Raw genomic sequence first — 21872 nt, 5'->3', positions numbered from 1 at the left:
TGGCACTCTATTTTCTGGTTGTAAGTTTTCTTCAGCTTGAGCATACGTTTATGCAGAAGGTGGTTTTAGAAGTTAAGTGATTAAGGTTAATATTTCTTTCCCTGAATGTCCCCAAGACTCAGCTTTATCATAGTTAATATGATTAATATAACAATTTTCAAAACTTTTAAAGTGGGATTTAGAAAGGAACATGTTTGACAACTTTACATAATATACAAACACGTGTGTCCAAGAAAGTCTTGCTTTATCATACCCTGACTAGTTTTTACTCTTATTTTTCTTCTGTTCTCTATAATTTCATTTCCTCTTACACTCCTACTTTTGATTTTTAAAAATGGCTCATCTAAATTGATTTTATAACCATTGGATTTGTAAACCACAGGGAGAGGTACTGCATTCTGTAGATGCGCTTATCCTTACAATGGCAAGCTATTTATTGTATTTTCATTCTTGCTTCTGTAAGATCACTTCATTATCATCCTCCCTGTATTTACAGTTTTGAGTGGCACTGCCAAAGTGCATGTGCTCATATTTTAGTGAATTATGCTGGCCATAAGTCACTAGTGGAGCTCTTCTATTTTCTTCCCTTTAAAAAATGTTTATATTTCTCTCTTCCTTCTATTTTTATAAGGGATCCCTGGTTGTCTGAATTTGCAAGAGTTGGATTTTAATACCTTTGACATATTCTGCCTATCCTAGTTGAAGTCATTTTTTAATGTTCATATTTCCTACAATTTGGGAAACTATTTGCTTTATAAATCTTCCAATTTTAAAATTTAGTGGCTACTATATGTTTGAAGTTATGCTTGAAATGAGATTGTGTGCTATATATATGTAAAAAATGTGTAATGTCAGAAATTTTCTTTTATCTTGTTTCTTTGAGCAAATGGGTTTCCAAGGAATAAAGAATTTTCTGTTTCATTATTAATGGAAAAACTACCAAATCTCATCAGTGATTTGGAATTAATTTTGTTTTACATATTCTGTTCCCTCTATGTCTTTGTACAGAAGTGATAGGAAAAATATTTAACAGTTGGTACAACAGCACAATAATTCACTGGTCAGTAAGACCTACTGGTTACTACCAGAGGGATATTAGCTTCAAATTTATACACATATGGAAAAAAATGCAAAAAGAAAAAGCAAATATTAGTGAATATTACTTCTTGAATTGTGGGATCATATTTTCTTTAATAAACAATTCTAACATTTTAGCTTTTAAAAATACAATGTATTAAGAGTGATTTGTTTCTATAATTTTCTTACAATTACCTTGTTGGTTTTTTTATTATATAAATATACATTCAATGTTTATAGAGCTTTAGATAAAAGATTTAGTGCATGCTTGTGATTTTTAAAAACTATAGATTTTTAAAGCTAGGTGCCCAAAATTACATACTCTAGAAATCTGGTCATTGTATATGACAGCATTATTCCACAATTGTGTCTTAAATATACTTAAAGATTTTGTGTAGGATTTCCTGTTAAACATTTACAAAATCCTTCAAAATAATTGGCTTTTTGTTGCAAGAAAACTGCTTACCTGGAAATGTTCAAGATGTACATTTTCTCTATGGATCTATAATCATGGTTCTGCAAGCTCTTATGAGACTTTCACAAGGCATTGGAACATTTAATTGAAAATGATTGAGTGCCCAGCATACCACAGATGCCCAGCCTAAATAACAGCAGTGGAGATTACCAGGAGTCAGCTTCTTGTTTAAAAAACAAAACTAAATATATTCGGTCTCATTTCCAAGATAGCCACTTGTGTGTATCCAGAGAGTCAACGTGTGATTAAATTTTGAAGCCATGAGAGGGAAGCAAAAGACCATATGGGCTTCAGAAAAGAAATTCATATGGGAAGGACAGGGATTTTTTAAATTATGGAAATTTAGAACTAATTTCACAATATTATACCTTTGAAAACAGAATAGAAAAAAATGAATATATTGCCTTCAACTTTTACTTAATTGAGACAATTTTGCCTCTCTCTAGGTATCAATTCACACAGTTAAAATGCCTGAATGGTCTATAACTTTTCTTATGAAGGATTTATTAGTATTTATATAAGATTTATTTTATATTATTTAATATATATTAAAATGCCTTCATTAGGTTTATCCTGTCAATTATTTTTGTAACAAATTAGGCATATCATTTAATATAAAAGATATACTTGTAAGGAAGAATGTTTTCTTTTAATTTCCTGCTTATTTTATTTAACCTCTGTTTTTCCACTGTATTATAGTGAATTGGTACTATAGTTATATGAAGATTGCTTTGTAGCTGCTACCTGCAGTCTTAACATAAAATTATATAAATTGAGAATGCAAAATAATCTTTTGAAAGATAAATGAATTTAACAATTATTATTATTCATCTAATCATAAAATCTAGGCAGAAACTATTGGGATACATTTAAGTGCACTTAAGAAACCCTTTAGATAGTATTCCTACACGAATAAGACAGGTTCAGTTTACATAAATTTTACAACTACTTAATTGAATTTTGGGCTTGTTTAGAAAGTTGATGAAATTTCTCTAACTCTTGCCTTGATCATTGGGTTACTGTGAAAAATCAACATAGCAGGAGAACTGAAAACACTAAACATAGCTGTACAACATCAGTGATGTTAATATAAAAGAAAAATTTGTTTGTAATCTCAATTTTATCATTAACCATGTATTACTGGAAAGAATCATACAACCTTCAGAAAACATCTTTTCCATCAACAAAAAGGAAATTGCCATAACAGTGTTTGTAAATGGCTTCCACAAGGTAGTTTTATCATTTAGGTAAAACAATTAATAATGAAGGACCTTGGGGAACTATGACAAAGCAAGAGGTTATAGATCACAGACTCTGGATTCTCAATTACTGGAGAAACATGCTACCTGCTTAGCTGCAGTTGCTTAGGGTATTCATCATTTCCTGCATTTGCTCTTTACCATAACTTGTTAACTCATCTCTCTCATTTTAATCATACTGCCCCAGAGTTTAGCCTTCTATGCATTTGTGGGACCCGGGTTCATTCTTTTAAACTTTCAGTTGTTTCAAATTATCTAAAAGTTTTGCTACCATAACACTAAGTAAATTAGTAAAGGGAATTTTCATGTGGCATGGAATTTTCCCATTTGTAACTATTTTACTTTTTAACAGAGTAGATCATATAGTTACTCTATGGTACTCTCAATGACCACAGTGTGAGTTTCTTTGGTGTTCAAATATACTTTTCAAAGTCAGAAAACATTGTCCTGGGATATCTTTATTCTATTTGAAATCTTGAATTTCAGAGCCTGGAAGATGTTTAAGAGTGAGGCCATATCCTTAAATGAAATAAATAGGACACACGTGTAAATACCGAATAGTTTCTCTGGTATGAGAAACTAAAAGTGTAAATATGGATCATAATGTGTAATTGATGATGTGAAATAGGAAGAAAAAGTCTAAAGGGTAGGGGAAGTGGGAGGGGTAGGGCAAAGGAAAGAGGGGAAAGGAAAAAAATATGAGAAAAGGAAAAAATGGAAACAAAGTCTTTGTAAATACAGAGTGATGGAGGGGTTGAAGGGAGGGCAGGGAAATGAGGAAAAAATAAGAACCAAGATACATCATGTAAAGGTACAAGTTCCCAGTGATGAATGTGACTATATTTTATACCTAAAATGTACCAAAATTAAATACTCTGGCTGGTTACAAGATTTTGTTAAGAGGGAAAAAATGAGCTCTAGACTGGGAGAAAACATGTGCAAACCACATATTTAATAAAAGACTCCTATCTGGAATTAATAAAGAACTTTCAAACCTGAAAAAAAAAAAGCTAGTAACATGGTTTTTAGAATTAGTACAATACCTTAATACCAGTATATTATTAAATATACATTTAACACTTCTGAACTGGAAACTGGGTTAGATGCACTATATGTAATTTCTCGTTCAAATAATTTATCATCATCCTTACGATGTAACTTATTAAGAAATTGCTTGGAGGCATATATTTCATATATATTGCTATGTATCCATAAATAATTTTACACTGTATATCTATACATATATATATTTGCACACACACATATATACATAATTTTTTTACAAAATACATTTTGTACAAGTGTGAAGTCTAGTGTAAATGATGGACTTTGTTGCCATAAATATGGGCCACTGTAGAATCATGCATTTGAACAAATGCATCACTCTGGTATGGGATATAGATGGTGACAGAGGACCAGGCTATACATGGCAGCTCTCTGTACATTTTGTTAAGTTTTCCTCTGATCCTAAAACTCCTTTTAAAAACAGACCTTATTAATTTAAAAAAGAAAAACTTTTCAAGTAGTTAATTGACTTAAAACCATGAATATCATAGATATTAATAATAGAAAACCCAGCAACCATAATATAACATGCTGGTGGAACATAAACACAGATTTGAAAAATAATCACAACACATTCTAATAGGAGAAGAGAGACAAATATTTTTCAATAACATGTTGTGTTTAGATCAAATTAGGTGAATTTACTATTATTATGGGTCTATATTGTAATTTTTAAATCATATCTTTTCTTGTTTGGGAAAAATATTTCAATTTATATGATAAGTTTCCTCCATTAGTATCTGATATGTTTTGCCACTTCTTTTGACTAATTAGATTTTATAACTGTTATCAAAAAAAGTTGTGAGGGTGATCAGCTGGATGGTGAGGATTCCTCGCCACTTGCCATGCCCACATCGACCAGTTTAGCCAGGCGGGAGGCAGCACCCCGTCCCCCCGAAACCGGCCCGCCTCTAGCCTCCTGGCTGTGCCGCTACCTGCTCTCACAATACGAAGGCACAGGGGGGCATAAAGGCCATTGTCCTGAGCTCCAGAAGATAGAACAGAAGTGAACAACAAAAAGAGGGCCTCTCTCAGGCTCCTTGATGAAAACTGAAGCCCACTAGAAAAGTGAAGAGAATCTCTGTAATAAAGGCACACCAGACCACCATACTTGGTAAGTTGGAGGAATCATCACTTCCCATTGGAACCTGGACTATCTTAAGGGGAAGGGCAGCTAAAACCTGCAGTAGAACCTTGCAGAGTTCAAGCCTGCAGGAGTACAGGGAGCTCAATTTGGGACTTGCAATCAGAAATCTTTTAATTTCATGGTCTACGACTGGCTTGCTGAGACTCCTTGACTTCTATCTGCACACTGCTGCCCATGTTGTCTATTGTGACAGCAGAGACATACCCTGAAGGAGTCCCTTCATTTTTATTTTTTGTTATTTTCAAAATTATTATTGGTTTTTTGCTCTTATTTTTACTTTGTATTTTTTTCTTTTTCAACTCTTTTCAAATTTTTATTTTTCTCTTTTTTCTTTTTCTTTCTTTTCTCTTTCCTTTCTCTCTCACAGTTGTTCTCTTGCTGTCCCACATTGTTCTTCATCTCCCTTTTTGTTCCTGTTCTGGCCCTAATTCGGATGTCTTCTTTATTTTTCTTTTCTTCACTTTTTTCTTCTCTTGCCTGTGTCCTCTGGCCTCACTGCTAAGCTTCCTCTATCCTTCTATCTATCTATCCCTCCCTCCCCAACTCCTTCTAACTTCCCATCATGAAGGGTAAAGTTGCTACATTGAAGAGTTTATTCACTATAATCATATGTTGGGTTGGTCCTTGATTTGATTTAATTCACTCAATTAAAAGTGATAGATTAATAACTTCCAGAAATTGTCATTTTCTAAAATGTAATTGATGCTACAGTGTTGCTAATAGTATCACTTGGGCTAAGGTGTTGTGAATGATCGATCTAATCAGGTGTCCTTCTTAGTATAATGAAAATGAGATAGCCTTAGAGTCATTACAGATTCAAAACCTAAAGACCAGCTATATCTGGAAGACACCTCTGGGAAGCAATCATTCAATAAGGGTTCTAAGTACAAGCAACAAAGATACTTAAAATAATCATTTTCAAATTATCAACCCAGGAATTAAACCAACTACAGTACCAAAAAAAAAAAGAGAAGAAATTTAAGAAAGGCAGAAACTCAGATTTCCACCCCACAAAAGGCAAATTCTGGTTGAAAAGAGGTGGAAAAGTCTGATAATCAACCACCTGGACACCATGAACAGATAGTACAGGAAGTAACAAAAGAGATGAATGAGGCTCTAGAAAAATTCAAAACAGAAATAATTTCCCAGATAACTACAGAGATGATGAGCAGAGTGAAAGACATGATTACAGGCTCTAGAACAGAAAAAGATAAAAAAAAATAGATGGGCTCAGAAACGTGCTGAAAGCCATGAATGCACAACATAAGAAAGAAATGGAAACTATGATTGTCCAGCATAAGAAAGAAATGGAATCCATGAAACAGATTCAAACAGATATCCAGGAGATCAAAAACTCCATTGAAAGTATGCACCACAGATTAAGGGAATGTGAAAATAGATTATCAGATATAGAAAACAGGATTGTAGTGCATGACCATGAAAACAGAGATTTCTTCAAAATAGGGACCATAAGAAATCAATCCAGCAGCTGCTAGATGATGCAAAGAAGAATAACATAAGACTGTTAGGAGTCCATGAAAAAACAGGAGAAAGTATGATTGACATAAAAAACTGTTCATAGAAGTAATAGTAGAAAACTTCCCAGACAGAGGTAGAAAATTGATCATATAGATAAGTTAGGTATATAGAACTCCAACTAGCCATGATCAAAAAAAAATATACACCTAGACATATAATAGTCAAGATCCCAGAAACCCAACAGAACAAAATCCTACAAGCAGTTAGAGAAAAGAAACAGATCACCTATATGGAAAGCCCATCAGAATCACAGCAGACTTCTCAACACAAACCCTCAAGTCAAGGAGAGCCTGGAGTGAAGTATTTCAAGCCCTAAAAGAAAGTAACTTCCAACCTAGAGTGTTGTATCCTGCAAAATTATCTTTCAAAATCAATGTGGAAATTAGATTCTTCCATGACAAAGAACACCTGAGAAATTTCATGACCACCAAACCAGCACTCCAAACAATTTTAAGCAATATCCTAGAAAAAGACAATGAAGGTCACAACTCCATGAGCCCCAACAGAGAGAAACCACCAGGAAAGACATGAAACTAAAGGGAAAGGGGGAAAATAAAAAATAAAAGAGCCAACAATAGTAAAACATCATGACAAGGATGAGTCACATCTATCAATTATAACTCTCAATGTTAATGGCCTCAATTCACCAATCAAAAGAAATAGACTGACAGAATGGATTAAGAAGCAAAGTCAAACAATATTCTGTATACAAGAAACATACCCAACTCAAAAAGGAATTCATAGACTGAAAGTAAAAGGATGGAAAACAGTTCTCCACGCCACAGGAACCCAGAAAAAAGCACAGGTAACAATCTTATTTGCAGACAAATCAGATTTCAAACCAAAAATAATTAAGATAGACAAAGATGGTCAGTACATCCTTGTGAAGGGAACAATCAAAAAGGAAGAAATGACAATCATAAATATATATGCACCAATTATGAATGCCCCCAAGTATCCAAAACAAATATTAATAGACATGAAAAACCAAATAAGCACTAATACAATTGTAGTGGAGAACCTCAATAACCCACTATCACAAATAGACAGATCATCTGGACAAAAAATTAACAATGAAATTTTAGAACTGAACCAAGCTATTGAACAAATGGACTTAATAGATGTTTACAGAGTGTTCCACCCCACAAAATCAGAATACACATTCTTTTCAGCTGCACACGGGTCATTCTCCAAAATAGATCACATGCTAGCTCATAGGACATGACTCAGTAAATGTAAAAGAATTGAAGTTACTCCCTGTATATTATCAGACCATAGTGCAATAAAATTGGAGGTCAATAATATGAGAAACTGCAAAACTCCCACAAACACCTGGAAATTGAATAACACCCTCCTGAACAACCAATGGGTCACAGAGGAAATTAAAGAAGAAATTAGACAGTTTCTACAAGTAAATGATGATGCCAGTACAACATTTAGGAATCTATGGGACACAATGAAAGCAGTTCTACAAGGGAAATTCATAGCAGTGAATGCCCATATTAGGAAAACAGAGGTAACTCAAATAAACAATCTAATCCAGAACCTCAAGCTCCTAGAAAAAGAAGAGCATGACAAACCCAAAGCTCATACAAGAGAGGAAATTATGAAGATCAGGGCAGAAATCAATGCAATGGAGGCTAAGAGAACAATACAAAAAAATCAATGAATCAAAGAGTTGTTTTTTTGAAAGAATAAATAAAATCGATAATCCAACCAACCTGATCAGAAAAAGGAAAGAAAAGGCTTAAATCTATGCAATTAAGAACAAAAAAGGTTAAGTCACAACAGATCCAGCAGAAATCCAGAGGATCATCAATACCTACTTCCAGAAATTGTACTCTAATAAAATGGAAAACACAGAAGAAATGGACAGATTCCTAGATACATACAAATTGTTAAAGTTAAATGAAGAAGATATAGAAATTCTAAACACCCCAATTACAATGAGTGAAATTGAAAATGTAATAAAAAATTTACCAACAAAGAAAAGCCCAGGTCCTGATGGCTTCACTGCTGAATTCTATATGGCATTTTAAGAAGAACTATTGCCATTACTCTTTAAATTCATCAATGAAATTGAAAATGAAGCAATACTTCCAAATTCATTCTGGAAGCAAGTGTTACTTTGTTTCCAAAACCAGGGAAAGATGCAACCCAAAAAGAGAACTACAAGCCAATCTCCCTAAATGAACATAGATGAAAAAATCCTCAACAAGACACTGGCAAACAGAATACAGAGGGTCATCAAGAGGATCATACACTCTGACCAAGTCGGATTTATCCCAGGGATGCAAAGATCATTCAACATACATAAATCAATAATTGTAATACACAATATTAACAGAGTCAAAGACAAATCCATATGGCCATCTCAATAGATGCAGAAAAAGCATTTGACAAAATCCAACACCCATTCATGATAAAAACCCTACAGAAAATTGGAATAGAAGGTCTTTATCTCAACCTGATTAAGGCTATCTGTGAAAAACCAACAGCCAACATCATACTAAATAGTCAAAAACTGAAAACTTTCATGCTAAAATCAGGAACAAGGCTAGGATGCCCATTATCACCACTCCTGTTCAATATAGTTCTGGAAACATTAGCCACAGCAATGAGAAAAGAGAAAGAAATAAAAGGAATAAAGATAGGAATGGAAAAAGTTAAATTGTCATTATTTGCGGATGATATGATATTTTACATAGAAGACTGCACCAAATGACATCTAGATTTAATTGACAGATTCAGTAGAGTAGCTGGATACAAGGTGAACATTCAAAAAACAATAGCCTTCTTGTACACAAATAAGAGACTCACTGAGAGAGAAATTAGGGAAATAATTCCTTTTATAATAGGATCCAAAAAATGAAATATCTAGGAATCAGTCTAACAAAGGAAGCAAAAGGCCTCTACATGAAAACTACAGCACTCTGAAAAAAGAGATCAAAGAGGATGTAAGAAAATGGAAAGACATCCCTTGTTCCCAGGTAGGAAAAACCAATATAGTGAAAATCTCCATACTTCCCAAACTACTATATAGATTTAATGCAATGCCAATTGAAATTCCATCAATATGTTTCACAGAACTAGAGAAAACAATCCAAAAATTCATTTGGAACCAGAAAAGACCTAGAATAGCAAAAGCAATTCAGGTGACAGAGACATGACAGGGGGTATCACAATCCCCAAGTTGAAACTATATTACAAAGCTACTGTGATAAAAACAGCATGGTACTGGCAAAGAAACAGACCCAAGGATCAATGGAATTGATTAGAAGATGCAGAAACAACTCCAGACATACTCAGCCACCTCATCTTTGACAAAGGAGCCAACCTCCCTCATTGGAGAAAAGATAGCATATTTAATAAATGGTATTGGAAAAACTGGATTTCAACCTGCCATAGATTAAACTAGACCCATATCTATCACCATGCATTAAACTATGATCAAAGTGAATTAAAGATCTCAATATTAAAACAGAAACACTAAATATGCTGGAAGATAATTTAGGTAGAACTCTTGAAGACACTGGCATAGGAAATGAATTTATTAACTCAGTAGCATGGGAACTAGCATAAAAAATCAACAACTGGGATCTCATCTTATTAAAAAGCTTCTGTACTGCAAGAGAAACCACGAACAGTGCTAAAAGACAACCTACAATGTGAGAAAAATTTTTTAGCACCTGTACCTCAGACAAAGGACTACTATCTAGAATATATCAAGAACTGAAAAAGATCAGATCCCCCCCCCCAAATTCAAAGACGCAATTCAAAAATGGGCATCTGAAATGAACAGACATTTCCCAGACAAAGAAGTAAAACCAGAAAATAAACATATGAAAAAATTTTCAACATCATTGGTCATTCAAGAGATGCAGATGAAAACAACACTGAGATTCCACCTCACCCCAGAAAGAATGGCAGCTATCAAGAAATCAACCAATAACAAATGTTGGCAGGGGCGTTGGGAAAATGGAACACTTCTCCATTGTTGGTGGGAGTGCAGACTGGTGCAACCACTGTGGAAATCATTATGGGGATACCTCAAAGAACTAGGACTGGAGGTCCCATTTGTCCCAGCTATTCCCCTTCTGGGTATCTTCCCAGAAGAATTAAAAGAATCATACATGTATAACATAAACATTGTGCTAGTTACACTGAAAATTTATTGAATCCTATAATTATTTTCTTTTATAGAATAAGTGACAAATATACATTTATTGAAAATGTCCCATTGCTTTGTATTAAATAAACTCATAAAGTGTTATACATTGGATTAAAATAAATGATGACTCACCAGTCATAGCATATGGGGGACAACTGTACATCATTTAAGGTCATGACTTTAATGTGCGGTAAAAGGTTTTTTTCTTTTTCTTTTTCTTCTTTCTTTTTACCCCTCTATTTTTTATGAATGGAGAATGTTGCTGCCTGAAAGCTGTCTGGGAATTCAGCCAAAGAAAGAAGAGGTTTGCAAAAACTCTGGGGACTTGAAGAAAAGTGGCTGGCATTAGCTTGGTCCTCACTTTAGACTAAAATTAAAACAATAGACAGACATGAACAGTAATCTCTCTTTTACGGAAAGAATGGAATGCCTCTATAGTAGTGTCAAGTGGAACAATTTGGTTCTGGCCCAAGTTATGCAGCTGTTGCACAGGAAAATGGCAAAAGGCTTCAGTTCAAGTCAGGCGAATAAGGTGTGATTATTCATAAACAGTCACTAGGGCTTTCACATTTAGCACAAGGAAAACATTAGGATTCAAGAGGGCAGCTTAGGTACAGGAGTCTCAGGAAAACTTGAGCCACACCACGTCATTTTGGACAAAAGAAAGTGGTGTCATTATATTTACTAACAATAACTAAAAATAATGAATCATTCATTCTTTAAGAAATTGTATGCCTATCAAATACTTTTTAAAGAACAATAAAGGTTTTATCGTGGATTAAAGATATTAAATAAGCATGCTATAAGATGAGGGAATCATCTTCATTATACATTTCTGATTTTCATTCCTCATTAGAGGTAGATCAGGTAAAGATAATACAAATTAATTGCTAGGGGAGACAATTGGCCACTAAGCTGTAGTGTTGCTTCTCAACTGTGCCAAAACAAAATGGGGAATCAGGTGCAATAGCTGCAAAGTAATGGAGCAGAACACAGGCATGATTACCAGAGTAGAATATGCAATTCTATTTATTTTTTTATTATTTTTTTTGTGGTACCAGGGATCGAACCTGGGTCCTTGCGCTTATGAGGCAGACAGTGGAACCACTGAGCTAAATCCCCAGCTCTTAGAATAGGCAATTCTAACCTTCACATTATATACATGTGATACCAAAGAATTCATTTTTACTCCCACTCTTTTAATCCTATTTTAAGATATGGGCAGTCACCCTATTATGTTTTTTAATTATGCTTCTTTTTAGATTTCTTTTTAAAAATTTTTGTCATCCCTCTACTCTTTTCATGACCCATTTTCGGGAGTAGTCTTTCCTTTAGTGATTCTCTTCTTTCTCTACAGTCTGCAAACCCCTGACTCATACATTTCAGTTTACCTTCTGTTCTCTTTTCTCTAGTGAGACTAATTCTTTATTATCAGTAAGATTTCCTTCTGGGAAAGTCCAATAAATTCTTTTCAGTCTTTTCATGTTATTTGCCCTATCTGCCTTCTCTGACACTGTTGGGAATATAATATAAACTAGAAAGGCTACCAGTTATACTGCTTTTAAAGAGGTTACTCCCCTCATCTATTGAAAAGGAGAGTTACTCCGAAAATGGAGAAGAGTTGATTCAAGATTAGGAAAGAACAAAGGCAGAGCAGTAGGCTAAAAGGAGGAAGGAATCAAATAAGTTGACTATAAATTTGTCAATGGCCTGTCAGTCTAGAGGGAAAGAAAATGAAGGTAGAAAGCCGAAAATAGGAATACAACATAAAAGAATAAGTTAATATACATTTATTTGTACACAGTAACATGTAGGTTATACTGAGACCTACGAAGGTAAAGACAATATTATGTTGATTTTTAGTCTTAAAGGGGTATACAAGTTATTGCCTAAAGATAAGACATTAATTATAGTTTTCTATATGAATCTAGAATAGATTGTATTAGAATAGGACCTTGGCAAGTGTTTAGAAAGATTATAGAGAAGAAAACCTGATAAAGTTGGTAACTTTGAAAAATGTAACGAGACTAGCAAGTTCTTCACTCTGCATCCAAGGCTTCAACTTCAATTATGAAAATTACTTTGAGCCTCATCTTAGACTTTCAATAGTGACTTTGCCTAACATAAGTGCCAATGTAGACTCTGCAGATGAAGTAGCAGCAATAACTGAAAGAGTGTATACTGTGGACAGTGTTAAACTTAGAGCAAATCCTGGCTTATGAATCTTGAATCTATATGAGTAAGAAAATTTGCTTAACACTTTTGAGACTTAGTTTTCTCTTCTTTAAAATAGGGAGCCTTTCTAATTCTTTTTTTTATTTGCAAAGTGATATTAATCAGAACCCTCTCAGGTGACATTTTCTATTTCTTAAACTTCCTCAGCCTTTGAATTCTTAAGTAAAGTGAGAAAAGTTTATGCTACTTTGCATTCATCTGCAATGCAAAAGCTATTACACATTGAAACTTATTTATAGGTAATTAAAACTCAGAGACTGACAATAAGCCACATCTGTTCAACCATATCTGAAGTGAATAATATGGACTATTTAAATTAATTTAATAAACCTCACAATGTAGTCCTATATGTTGAACGATGTGTCTTCTGTTTGGAGTATGCATGTGATGAAAAAAATAGGTCACTGACAGACAATTTGATGCTTTCTCAGCAAGGATGCATTTATTTCTAAGCATAAAAGGAGAAAAGAGTATAGACAAAATACTATGTTACTATGTTGTGATCGTATCACATTCCTTTTTATACCTGTATATTGACATCTGAGGTTGTAAGGAGGAACTGAAGCAAGAAAGAGGAAAAAAAAGAAATACTTGGAAAGTATTAACAAAATGCAACAAGTGTTAAAATGGAAGAAAAAGTTTGGAAAGATGTTTTGATATTAGCTACACAGAATCAGAAGAAGTTAGTATTCAAATCTGTCTAAAGCCAACTAGAGTTCATTACATTTCTTTCTCTAAAGTACTGAATTTATAGCTAAAGCTCTTCTTGGAGCTATAATGCTCAAATGTACTTGTCACATATAAACAGCATATTGTTGTGGAAAAATGTTTTTTTATAAGCAACGTAAGCTTCTCAGTAGGTAAGAACTATGAAAATGAATTGAGTGGTGATATACTGGAGGCGATCAAAATATACTGTGAATGTATAAGTTCAAAAAAATTACAGTACAAGCACGTTACATTGCCATTAATGGCCCTTAAAATACTCCCCCTCAATTTGAACACACTTATCCCATTGTTCTTGCCATTTTCTGAAGTAGTTCTAGAAGTCTACTTTTGGATATGTCTTTAAAGTGTGATAAAAAAATTCTTGGTGAATTTTTCTGTTGATTGTCATTCAACAGAAAGGTGGGTTGGTAAAAGCATTATGGTATGGTTTGTGCTTGTCTACTTTATTCACTAGACGTGGCACTGTGAAATTTCTGGCTTTTCCCCAAAGTTAAAACAAAAGTAAATGTTTTGAATACATTCAGGACATCATGACAACCATGACACTCAACTAAAAACAAGAAAGGCAACTTCCAAAACTGCTTCAGAAAGTGGCAAGAACAAAGGCACACATGTGTTCCAAATTAGGGGGATTAGATTGATTAATGTCAATGAGTCTTTCACAGCAAATCTTTTAAATTTATACATCCATCATATTTTTAAATTACACCTCATATAATAAAGCTACTATGAAAATGTGATTTTTTGAACTCTAAAATAACTTCAATAGATTAATCTATAAATTTCTCCTTGAAGCAGATTATCCTCTGGAGAATAAAGATTAGAAGAAAGAATAATTTTAAAATATCAATACTCTGATGAAGAAGATAAAGTGTGGCAGAAAATACAATGGTGTGCAATTGGAAGAAGTTAAAATATTAGGAAATTTTCTGTCACATAATTCTTTAAATAAAAGTCCTCATGAGATTGTTTGTTTCCTCACCTTAAATAATTAAAATATTATTGTAAGCAAACTCTTAGTTATTTAACCTTATTTAAACCATAGCTATTTTATTTAGTGATATACAGAGTACAATTAAATTTATCTAATTAAAATTTAAGTAAAATATAAATCAATTGGAAGCTTTTAAATGTCAAATAAATTACATAGGAGACCGAGAGTACTTATATTAATCACATAGCTTCCAAATAATTGATATTTGAAAAATCTATTTAAATTTTATATAAAAATATGTAACTTATGAGTCAATGCTTTATAATCATGATTGACAAAAATATAGTTTTAGAGTTGAAGTGGTGTTAGAATAAGTGTATTTTAATAAAGAAATTATTTTATAATTGAAAGTATTGAGCTTATGAACCTTTTCACTCACATTACTTCCAAGTATATAATATTCATATGTTATGATGCATTGGAAGCTACATTTGAAATATACATTTCATTTTTCTTATTATGAAGCTTATTCCCTATGTAAAGCTTGGGCATTTTCTGAGGATAATTCATTATTTTCAATTTTCATGGAAGAACTAAGTTCAGCGATGTGTAATTTTTATTAGTCTGATAACATAAATAGTGACTGATTAAGCCTACAGTCATTTCACGTTGAAATATCTTACTATATTAGACAAAAGTGGAAAAAAATCACAGCTGGAAACCTTCCCAGAAACATCACTAGATGACAAAGTAAAAACCAGCCTTCCATGGATGCTTAATGAAGATATGGTTCAGGGGTTTTTCTGTTCCTGAGATCATTTGCCCATTAAGAAAAGAAAAAAACAGTGGATTTCTACAGTTAAAACCTGCAATCAAAGCACAAGGAAGACAAAGTGAAAAACCTTATTGCTCATTAAATGACTTACAGTGGTTTTCCTTTAGATTCACAAGTCAAAATTAAAGGCTGTCCTTCTTGTGGAAAAGGAGTGGATGGTATAATCTTAACTGATGGTGTATCTAGAAAAAAGAGTATTAGAAAAGTCATTATACACATATAAATGACATATCAATAACTGAATATCATCTGTATGTTTAGCATTTCTTATATTTCTTGTAGCTATATATTTATAGGGGATTACATAGCTTTAATGAAACATGCTATGTAATTTTAAGAAACTACCATTCTCTTCAGACAAATCTAAGAAAAATATCTGAGTATCTTAGGAGTACAACTAAAATCTGAATTTAAAAGTAAAATTGAAAAAAGTGGTTCAAATGAATATCAAGTATTTCATACAATTGTTTCTTCAACTATTTATAGATAGCTATGAATACTATTATTATGTACCAAATACATATATGTATTTGAATAACAACATTTTTATTGTTGCAGGAATACCAGGGACTCACAATAAGGAACCTACAATGAACTCAAGATCAGCTATTGTGTCAGAAGCATTTTGCTGACTGTTTTTGAAAATGCAGTAATGCAGCACTGAGCTCCAGCTGCTTCTTCTTAAAGTACAGTTGGCAGTCACTTCAAATAGCCATTTATAATATTACTAAAATTTAACATTTTGCTTTATAACCAACAACATAATTGTTGGGAAATTGTTTATTTCCAGTTAATAAAATCATCCCTTGTGGAAAAGGATTTAAAATACAAGACATTATATTTAAAAAGTGTATGCCATGTAATATTCTTTAATTACAAAAGTTCATATTTCATAGAAGAAATGGAAACTTACATAAAATCCCAGAATATTTATATTTAATATTTCCTCTGAGTTGTGTGTGTGTGTGTGTGTGTTTTATATGTGGTATGGGGGATGGGACTCTAGGCTTCCCACATGCTAGGCAAGTGCTCTGCCATTGAGTAACATGTGCATCTCACACATTTATTTCTTCATCATTCTTTGCTAGTCTTCCCATTGTCTGACCTTTGCATGTTGGCAAGGTCAATGCGCACTTACCCTCCCCTCTTATCTCCGTATTTTCTGTAGCAAACAAAATAGGGTTGGACTTGTTCATATTCACATATTCATATTCAATTATTTTCACACTTTCTTTAGTTTTAACATAAGAATGGAATTGCTCTGCCATTATATTCACTCTTTGATATTGAAGTCATTTAAATATCAGTTAATTATTTAATTTTAATTACTTTTAAAGAACTAAGATTCATTTTTTTCATGTATAAAATAATAAAGTATAATCCTTTAAAATACCTAATATCATACCTTTAAATTACTTAATGTTTCTTAGTTATTCTTTCTCAATTCTTAAAGATTGAAACCATATTTAAGATAATAAAAATATTATTTTTGTTACAAATAGGCATTCAATATATATTATAGAAAATAATTATGGTATAAACAACCAAGTAAGAAAACTTGATTTGAAGAAATATGACACATATTTCTTATTGTCTGACAGAAGAAAAATATTAAATAATCTAAAATGCTTTTTAAAATTTGTCATTTATTATCATTACATTTATGGAATCAATTATTGAGTAGATTATTATGTAATTGAGTTTCCAAGCAGGGTAATTGTTAAAAGTGAAAAGAGCAATAATATTGTACAAGGTAATGTGTGAACCAGAACTGTTCTAGTCATACCGAACCCTATAGTCTTCTAAACTTTAACCAAACTTACATATAGCAGAATTAATTTTACTCTATCTATTATAAAAGAAAGATCTATTTATAGGAATAACTTTGGAGAAAATTGGAAAAGAATGATTCTGAGAAAAATACTGGGTTGGTTTTTGAGTCTTTGATGGTTAATTTTGTCTTTTATCATGATTGTGACTTGGGGTAACCCAGCTCATTGGTCAATCACCATTAAAAATGTTTCTCTGAAAATGATTTTGGATCCTGTTATCACGTAAACCACTAGACCAAGTCAAGCAGATTGTTCTCCATGATGTGGCTGGGCTTTTTCTCTGTTCCAGGCCTAATGAGAATAAAAGGCTGACCCTACCAGAAGTAGAAGAGAACTCTTCCGGTGTGGTGGCCTTTGAACTGGAACATCTGGATTTTTTATGCCATTGGACTTGCTATAGTATGGGTCTAGAATATTTTCCAAATGTTCATGTGTTAAGACTTGGTAGCCATCCTTGGCACTATTGGGAGGTGGTAGAGATTTTAGCTCTTAGAGCCTTATAGAAGAAAGTAGGGTCATTGGAGGTATGCCCTTGGAGGGGAAGTTGAGGCCCTGGACCCTTCACCTTCTCTGTGCTTCTTGGTTGTCACAAAGTCAACAGCCCTTCTTTGCCATACGTTCATGCTATGATGCACCATGCCACCAAAACAAGGCCTAAAGCAAAGGTGCCAACCAACTATGGGCAGGAAACTAATACTGTGAGCCAAAACAAATATTTTCCCATATTAAATTCATTATCTTAGCTACTTTTTTTAATAGTGAGTATTGAGTTGTCAGGACTGGAATTTCCTGGATCTTCAGTTGGTAGACCTAAGGACTGTTGCCAAAACAACAATCCTTTCTTCTCTGGTTGTCAGAATCAGGATGATACAAACCAGTCACTCTCTTGAGTCTCTGACCTGCTGACTCACCCAGTATGACATGTCAGCCTCCATAATGTGAAAAAATTCTTACAATAAATCAAGAATAGAGGGAGGTTTATGAAAGGGGAAGAAACACAATTGAGATGTGTTCTATACATGTACCAACTCTCCATGATAAATGTAATCATTATGTACTGCAAACATATATACCCATAAAAATAAAATTTAGAAAAATAATATATGTACAGATATATAGATCAAAATTCCTTATTATCTATATTTATAATAATATTACTTAGTATTTTTACTGAAAAGCTCTGGCTAATACACTATCTTAACAGAGATTCTAAGATGTCTTTTATGGGGAGGGGTGTGTCATCTCCATAAAGACTGGGATGTGAGATCGGAAGAGAATAAATCAAACAAAACAAATAAAGCCTGTGTTACTGAGCAGATTATACTTTGGGCAACTCAAGTTGAATTGTATTATAAAAATAACCAGCTCTGTACATCATATATTTCAGAGTTATCTAATTGGATAGGCAAAGAACAGGAGTATTCATGAAATATTTACAAATTCTTATTAGGGTTTGGTTAAGGATTACTCCTGGATTAAAGTGTGGAGGCTTTATTTCTCTGGAAATTCTGCCATACTTAGAATACAGGTATGCTGTTTGCCAAAATGATATGGCAGATTTTCACATCTCTCACTAAGGTAAATTATATACTGTTAGAGAGTCGTGAAGTTTCTTGTGCCACCCAATGGGTCAATGTCTGCTCAGGGTGACTCAGGATGTGGAAGACTGCTAATTCTGAGGAGCTGGAATGTCTTGAAGACAGTATGTTTTGTTAACTCACCCAGAAATTGGTCTCACAGGGAAAGCAAGGAAGCTCCTGAAGGGACAATCAGAGAAAAGTTAATGATTCAGCCAAATTGTCACCATGCCTTTCTTCCTTGCTTTCCTACCTAAAGCAAATATCTGTGCTTAGCAGAACCCTATGACTGTGTTGTTTTTCAATAAATCTGGGGGTTCAGCTCACTTTGGGTCTTCACTCCATTCTGGTGAAGTCCCCAGGTCCCCAGATAATGATATTCTCTGTCTCTTATGTCTTCATTCGTCTCTCTGAGTTTGCTGGCCTGAACCTGGTAGAATGATTAGAAAACTAGAAGACATAATATGATCTGATTCTCGTACCTCTGCCAATTTACTTTAAGTAGTGTATTGGAGGTGGGAATTTAAAAAAATATGATCACTTGAAACATGATTCAGCTTTTCTTGAGATTTGTCATAAGAATTTTAATATAAGCAAATATCAAAACAGATGATATACTTGAGTTATATTTCTATGTATTTCTACCTAGCAGAATATCCCAAATAAACTCTAAGTGACCCAAAATCTAAGTACGCACTATAACATTTACATACTCGACTGCAGAATTGTTCAAAATATTTATTAGGTTCTCTCTATAAAAATTATTTTTCCATATATATAAAAGAACAAAAAAAGTAAGCAATTGTAACATGCCACTTGGCTTGGAGCAAACTAACTATGGATTGAAACCTCTACAAACTGTGAGCTGAAATAATCTTTTCATCCTTTAAATTTGGGCATCAGGTACTTTGTCTCATCAAGGAGAAAAGTAACTAAGACACTAACCAATTAATAGATCAGAGGAAAATGTACCACAAGCTAGGCTTAATTATATGAGGCACCTATTTGACGTGCACTTGGAAATCTCAAAGATGTGGCACATTTGATATATCTAATATGAACTCAAAATCTACAAATTTCCCTTTATCTGTCCATCCTAAAGCAATCTCAGATTTGTAGATATCAGTAGCATCCATTCAGCTAATACATCAGGTGTCTTCTGCTCACTTGCTTTTCTGTTCACTTGCTTTTTTATTATGGCTCCAAAATCACAACTTCTATACATTTTACCAAATAGAAAATGGTCTCTTTTGTGTTAGTATCACACACCTCTGAATCTTTCTAAACAAAATTGTTTTCTCAAGGTATGAATCTATTCAAATCAATTTATTAATTTAAACATTACATTTTGATCTTTGCTCTTAAACTAAAAAGCAAAATTATTAACTCATTTATGTCCTACATGATCGGGATCCTCTTTTTTCCCTTGTCTTATAATTATTGATTTCATTCTTTGAATTTCAGCAATGATATTCTTTTCTGGTCTTTTAATGAATATATTTCATTGTGCCTTAAAACAAGTTGTCAGAAATGCTCCACTGTGAGAGGAACTTTTCTTTATTTAACTCTAATATATCTTTGGTATTTAAGAGTAATGATCAATTACTTTCTCATTTTTCAGATACATTTCCTAACATTTTATTTTCCAGCCTCATGTGCATTTCTGTCACCGTCCATCCTCAGTGTTTTGTATGGTGCTTTATACTAAGTCTATGCATAATAAATAATTACTAAATAAATGAAGGTGATAAAGTTTCTAATATATCTTATCAATTCAGGGCACTATTCTGAAAAAAATGTTTAATTGAAATTGTGTTGGAGCCTGGTGCGTGAATAATTACACTTAAATATTCATGTCACAGACCTTAGATTAACTTTTATCCATAGCTTACATTTACATTAATCAAAGGCATATTGCCAACTATCTTCCCATTTCAAATTATTAGATAAAAACTTTCATGATTTTTAAAATGCCAACCTCTTTATTTTCATTTTTTTGTTGTGCTGGGGATGGAACCCAGAGCCTTCACACTGAACTACATCTCCAGCTACTCTTTTAATGAATTAATAAATTATAATTATTTTGGAACAAGATCTCCCTAAATTGGCCACACAGGACATGAACTTGTTATCTTCCTGCCTCAGCCTCCTACAGTGCTAGAATTACAACTGTGTGTAGTTTCTTAATGCAAGCACCACATATATAAACTCTTTTTCTGTCATTGTATAGTTTGAGCAGAGAAAGGACTCAATTGTAAAAAGATATATTTAATTATTAAGCCTGAGATTTTATGTCCATAAAATGTCAGACTTGCTCTGTAAACATGATATGTTAGCAATGTATACAAAGTGACATTTTTAATTCATCAAGTACTACAGTACTACATTACCTCAAATGTTATTCATTCTGAATTTTTTATACATTTAATAAGTGCTCCTGGGAAAACTGGGTATTCATATTCAGAAGGTTCACACTAGATGAATATATCTCACCATGTACAAAACTAAAATCAAAATGGATAAATGATCTAAATGTTAAAACAGAAACAATCTACTGGTTGATAAAATAGATAAAACTCTTGAAGATATAGATGTAGGCAATGAATTTCTGCTCAGGATCCCAATGGTACAGTAAATAGTACTAAGAATCAACAAATAAGATCATGTCAAATATAAAGCTTTTGCATAGCAAAGGAAACAACCAACGTAGTGAAGAAATAACACATAGAATGGGAACATTTTGCCAGCTATTTTTATAGAGGACTAACATCTAGAATATAAAAGGAACTGAAAAAATTAAACCTCCCAATATAGAAGATCCAAACAATAAATGAACAACTAAAATGAAAAAAAAAAAGAAGTACAAGTGAACAATAAATACTATTATTAAGATGAAATAGCTTCAATTTTGGCCAAATTTTATTTAATGATAAAGATCTATCTCATTTCTATTTATTTTTCACTTCTATAAGTCATTTTATTTTATCCAGCAGTGTA

At 33.0% G+C, this 21872-nt stretch overlaps 1 protein-coding gene across 4 annotated transcripts in view; it reads right to left on the bottom strand.

Annotated features, from left to right (window-relative positions):
- The window catches only part of Cadm2 (cell adhesion molecule 2), a 1033997-nt gene that overhangs the window by 99244 nt on the left and 912881 nt on the right, over window positions 1–21872 (bottom strand). For all 4 annotated transcript variants that reach the window (XM_021238785.2, XM_021238782.2, XM_004857903.4 and 1 more), the window contains one exon: window positions 15558–15648. In XM_021238785.2, the coding sequence (XP_021094444.1) occupies window positions 15558–15648 (91 nt within the window). The remainder of the gene's footprint in view (window positions 1–15557; window positions 15649–21872) is intronic.

Source organism: Heterocephalus glaber, unplaced genomic scaffold, assembly GCF_053883595.1.
Source record: "Heterocephalus glaber isolate CG9 unplaced genomic scaffold, H.glaber_assembly_v1.0 deba00000122, whole genome shotgun sequence".
Classification (NCBI taxonomy): domain Eukaryota; kingdom Metazoa; phylum Chordata; class Mammalia; order Rodentia; family Bathyergidae; genus Heterocephalus; species Heterocephalus glaber.
The sequence above is the reverse complement of the archived record's forward strand: the minus strand, read 5'-3'. Positions and strand labels throughout refer to the sequence as shown.